We start from the raw sequence: 5838 nt of genomic DNA on the forward strand, positions 1-5838 counted from the left end.
TTTAATGATCTAAACGTTTTTATATTAGTTTACAGAGGGAGTACAAAATAGAGCTGTTGGAAGTTGGGAATACAGCAAGGACTTTGTATACCGCAAAGCGCCCGTGCGTGGCCGCGTAGCCGCCGCGGAGAAATTTCGTTTTGGTGATTGGTATCTGGAGTAACTTTAGTTGGTGCAGTATAAAAATAGAACTTTTGGTTGGTAGGAATGCGCCACAAACTTATAAAACCCCACCCGTAGCACATCACTCCAGCCAAACCACCGCCCGCGTACATCAAATCAGACCATCGCACGCCCGGAGAATCTGCTCCTCCCGAGAAAGAGACACGGGATCAGCGGCGGGCGCAACAATGGAGGCGAACGGCGTCAGCGGCGGCGCGGCCGGGGCTCGCCGGCCACCGCACGTGGCGATGCTGGTGACGCCCGGGATGGGCCACCTCATCCCGCTCGCCGAGCTGGCCAAGCGCCTGGCCGCGCGGCACGCCGTCGAGGCCACGCTCATCACCTTCGCCTCCACGGCCTCCGCCACGCAGCGGGCCTTCCTCGCCTCCCTCCCGCCGGCCATCTCCTCCCTCTCCCTCCCGCCCGTCGACCTCTCCGACCTGCCGCCCGACGCCTCCATCGAGATGCTCATGTCCGAGGAGTGCGTGCGGCTGGTGCCGGCGCTGACCGAGGTACTCTCGCGGCTCATGGAGACCACGCGCCTGGTGGCCTACTTCGCCGACCTCTTCGGGGCCGACTCGTTCGACGCCGCCGTGGCCGCCGGCGTGCCGAGGAGGTGCCTCTTCTTCCCCGGGAACCTCCAGGGGCTCACCCTCATCCTCCACCTCCCGGAGCTCGACGTCTCCATGCCCGGCGAGTTCCGCGACCTCGCCGAGCCCGTCCGGCTCCCCGGCTGCGTGCCCATCCCGGGGGCGGACATCCTCTCGCCGCTGCAGGACAAGTCCAGCCCGAGCTACAGGTGGATGGTGCACCATGGCAGGCGCTACCGCGAGGCCCACGCCATCCTGGTCAACTCCTTCGACGTCCTCGAGCCGGACGCCGCCACGGTGCTCGGCCGCCCGGAGCCCGGCCGCCCTCCCGTGTACAGCATCGGTCCGATCATACGCACCGACGCCGCGCCCGTCGCCAGCGACGCGCCGCGCGCCGCGTGCCTGGACTGGCTCGACCGGCAGCCGCCGAAATCCGTCGTCTTCGTCTCGTTCGGCTCCGGGGGCTCGCTGCCGACGGAGCAGATGCACGAGCTGGCGCTGGGGCTGGAGCTCAGCGGGCAGCGGTTCCTGTGGGTGGTGCGGAGCCCGAGCGACGAGGGGGCCGTCAACGCCAACTACTACGACGCGGAGAGCAAGAAGGACCCGCTGGCGTACCTCCCGGCGGGGTTCGTGGAGCGGACCGAGGGCGTGGGCCTGCTGGTGCCGTCGTGGGCGCCGCAGACGGAGGTGCTGGCTCACGAGGCCACGGGGTGCTTCCTGGTGCACTGCGGGTGGAACTCGGTCCTGGAGAGCCTGGTGCACGGCGTGCCCATGGTCGCGTGGCCGCTCTTCGCCGAGCAGCGGCAGAACGCCGTGATGCTCTCGGAGGGCGTCGGGGCCGCCGTGCGCGTGCCGGCGACCAAGAGGAAGGAGGAGATCGCCGCGGCGGTGAGGGAGGTGATGGCTGGCCCAGGCAAAGGCGCCGAGGTGAGAGCTAAGGTGGCGACGCTGCAGAAGGCCGCCATTGAAGGCCTCCTCGAGGGAGGCGCCGCCACGGCCGCGCTGGACGAGGTGGCGAGCAGGTGGACTGGCGCCGAGCATGCGTGAGTAGGCGTCGGCAAACCTTGCCTTGCCCCCTCCAATTCTGTTGTATGCTTTGTTAAGTAAAATTCTCATGATGCACTGGTTGTTTGTAAGTTGCTTTCGAAATGTATTGCGGTAGTTGATTTTTCCGGCACTGGATTCCCCTCGCAAATGCCATGACCGGCAGCACCGCCCGTCTCCGTCTGGATGCCATGCGATGCCAGAGCCGATGCCAGAGCCGATGCCCAGTGCATGTCTCTTGTAATGGTCCGAACGCCTATGCTTCTCCGTCCCCTCTTTCCGGCGCACTCGAACCTGTCAACCCGCGACTCCCCCTTCGCCGGCAACGCCGCTGCCGTGTCGTCCCCCGGTTCCAGGGTGCTCATGGCTTGGCGTCGTGGCGATGCCCCTGTCCATCTCAGGATGCGTATATTGATCGACACCGGTTGCAAATTTAGGCAAAACTTGTCGTTAGCAAAAACGAATGCTTATGCATGTATTCTCATTGTCATTCCATTTTGAGAAGGGTTGTTTGAGCGCAATACCTTGCAAAGAGGAAGCGCAAAAAACACGTGCTCATCTTTTCTTCAAATGTCTCAACACGATTACGCTTTGGAGGGCCATCATCGAGAAGCTTGGCTTGAATCACATGGATACCTCCACATGGCACCTTGATGAAACCGTCGACGCACGGTGGGGCAAGAGAACTGGCAACAACAATCCTAATTGGCGTGCCATGGCCTCCCACATCATGCTTGTCTCTTGGACCATTTGGAATGAAAGAAATGATAGAGTGTTCCACGCAAAAGCATGCCGCGCGCCGTCTACTCTCCTTACCATCATCTTGAAGGAGGCCAAGCTTTGGGTTACCGCGGGTGCTAAGAAACTTGTTATCGGGTGAGTAGTTGTCATGTCGCTTTTGTGGGTGTTTTGTAATACTCTAAACTCTAGTCTCTCCTTTAGTGGATGAGCCAAATCTTTTGCCTTCGTTTCGATTTTTTTTATGTTTTTCTTAGAAACACCAGTTGTATATTTGTTTGGAATAAGAAGAGAGAGCAATAAAGAACACCAACAATCCACGCAGAACCTCTAAAGGTGAAAAGATAGAGCATCGATGTAGCTAACTGATTGGGGTCCCATGGGGGGCTAGTTTATATCTCGCTTGCTGCGAGACACAAGATCGTGTCGCTTACAGTGAGCTGGTAGTGAGTCGGCTTGTTAACCATGTGTTTCGTCAAGCTGATGTCATGCAGCATCTTTTCTTCCTCTTTGTTATGTTCTGAAAATAACCAAGTACACATATTATAAAAAAATAATTTAGTTAGGATGTGACATTTTGAAAATGTTCACGTGTTTCAAAAAGTTTACATGACAGTTTAAAAAGTGTTATACAATGTAAATGAATGTCCGTGTGATTAAAACATACGTAGGTTGCATTTTAAAAAGTGTTTACGTGTTTAAAAAATATGTTTGTGACATTTAAACGAATGTTTATAAATATAAAAAAATGTTTGCATACTTTCAAAAACATTGCGTACATTAAAAAAATCTTTCAACGTGTACTTGAAAAGTGTTATCATGTACAGATTTTATTTCAAAACATGTATTTGAAATAAGTTTGTATTTACAAAAAGTTAAACAGACATAAAAATATTTTAGATGTATACGAAAAATGTACAATATGTATGAAAAAGTAGATGTCAAAACATAAATTAGGAAATGTCACAGACATCACAAGTCTGAGCCCAAAAAACACACACGCACACATAGCTAGGCTAGGCTAGCCATAAATAAAAAAAGTAAATAGCTATGTTGTACACTTTACTACTAGTGAGTAAATCATTCATTCATGTGAATGCCATTCATCCTTGACACACATATGTAAAGAAGAAGATGCATTCATCTTTTATATATAAAGTAAATAGCTGTGGTAAATAGCACCACTTTGATGAAACAGATCAGAGCTTATTTGATGTGGCATGAACATAAATAGAACCCAGGAAGTTGCTACTAGCATGGCTTGTAGATAGAAAAAAAATGAACCATACAACTAGGTGTGGTATCGGCTGACGCAGACAATCATCAATCTCTAGCTCATCACAACAAACCACGAGATGTAGGCAGAGCAGAACAACAACAAAATTGGGGAAAAAACTCAGTCAATAGTGGTCGACCTTTAGTAGTCATGGTCGTGGTGGACCATACACTGGTTAGTCGATCGCTGAATACTCATTGGCCGGTGATGATTACCCATGGATCGGTCATCCCAGCCGTCCGCCTGTGTGTACATCCATCTAATAGGTTTATGTAACTATTAGATACGATATTTCTCAGTTCCTTATGTTATTCTTTGAGTGTTATAATTTGTGTGAGAGTATGAGATTGTAGAAACAATCAAAGTTACAACATGTACATTTTTTTTTTGTGTGTGTGTGTGTGTGGGGGGGGGGGGGGGGGGGGGAGGGGGCTGGCCCCAGCCTTGAATAGTGAACCCGTTTGAATTTTTTTAGGCTCCGCCACTGCGGCCCAGCTACGCATCATTTTACTTTGCAGCACTAGACTCTGTCGTCCTCACCGTGAACTAGTATCATTTTCCTTTATATACACCGCCTCTCTTTTTGATTTTCCATAGCGGATCTCGGTGCCGTTGTACTCAAGTTCCTTAAACACAACACCGGCAAGAAGATTCTCTATCTCGTACTCATCATCGACGGTGTGTCGCTGTTTGGATGGGGATTGTTCACGTTGTTGACTTTATGGGCTAGGGCTCTGGACTGAGGCGGAGCTAGCATAGAAGCATTGGGTGCAGATGACACCAACAAAATTTAGCAGATCAAGTAGGGCTTTACAGGTACTCGACCTCTTGAACCCAACAAAAAAGTCATGGATGAATCCATTGACTCAAAATTTGATGCCCTGTGTGTGTCCAATGATGTCTCCCCTGCGTGTGAATCAATTGTGCATTTTTGATTTCTTCAGTTGGGCTTAATCATCCGCACGCTTCCGTTTGCATATTCAAAGTTATGCAATTTACATGATTTTATTATGAAAACAAAGTGCATGGAAGTGATTACACTGTAGTCATCACATTATTGTTGGTTAATGAAGTATGATTACATGGTGCTGTTCTTGCGTTTTAATTGCGGGGGTCACCGAATGGTCTTTGTGAGGATTTCTCTCCGCCAATTGCTTGAGTGCCACTTCCTTCATGAAGGCGTTGCTGTTGAAGAATCTCGTTGTCTATGTGATTTCATGAGATGGTTGGTGAGGCTACGATAATTGTTGTAGTTTGTCGATTGCAGAACCAGATTTCTTTTTCCCCTCGCATACACATAACTTTTATATTATCAAACTTTACTATTTGCCGGCGTGTTTTTTTACGTATGTTACTGTTGGTTGTGCGCATTCTAATTCAGCGGAGACTGGATGTGTGTTCTTTATGTCTGTATCCTCTTAATGCTTCCCACTCCATTTTTAAATCAATAAGATCCACCCTTTAATCTTTTTAGGGGTTAAAATCCACCCTTTAGTGAACACTAGTTGATTGTCCGTGTGTTGCCACGGAATAACAAATTAACTCAAGTATAGACACATTGATCAAATATCTTGTACTTCACAACATTTACATTGATGTCGATGATGGAGCTCTTGTCCCCGTGCTCCCCTATCGTCACAGACCATGTGAACGTGATGTTTATCCCTCCTTTTTGTTATCCTCCCTGACCCTCTGTAGCGATGCCTGCATGGCTGCCATCTTTCCCGGTTGCTCCAAGCACTGATACCATCTCAAATCGTTGGTCCTTCCATCATTTTTGTAGGCAAGTCATTGTGTCCCGCTTCCTATTTGTGATTAACATTCAATTTTGACTTCAAAAGATATATATAGTTTTAAAAGGAAAACTAAGAACTTGTGTAAAACTGACATTGCATTGATTGTTAAATGCATAACTCTTCAAAGGATACCCAAAGAATAAAATGTTGAAGTCCCCAATAGTACGAATGGAACATCTTCTCACCACTCAAACCTCTCTCTCCCCCTCCCCTTCTCTCCTCCCTCTCCCCT

The 5838-nt window shown here is 49.8% G+C and overlaps 1 protein-coding gene across 1 annotated transcript; it reads left to right on the plus strand.

Moving 5' to 3' along the window:
* Positions 1-229: 229 nt before the first annotated feature.
* Positions 230-1925, plus strand: LOC123057692 (hydroquinone glucosyltransferase-like). The gene has a single exon (XM_044480610.1). The coding sequence runs from the start codon at positions 351-353 to the stop codon at positions 1797-1799; it is 1449 nt and encodes a 482-aa protein (XP_044336545.1). The 5' UTR covers positions 230-350; the 3' UTR covers positions 1800-1925.
* Positions 1926-5838: the final 3913 nt, after the last annotated feature.

This window comes from Triticum aestivum, chromosome 3A (genome assembly GCF_018294505.1).
Source record: "Triticum aestivum cultivar Chinese Spring chromosome 3A, IWGSC CS RefSeq v2.1, whole genome shotgun sequence".
NCBI lineage: Eukaryota > Viridiplantae > Streptophyta > Magnoliopsida > Poales > Poaceae > Triticum > Triticum aestivum.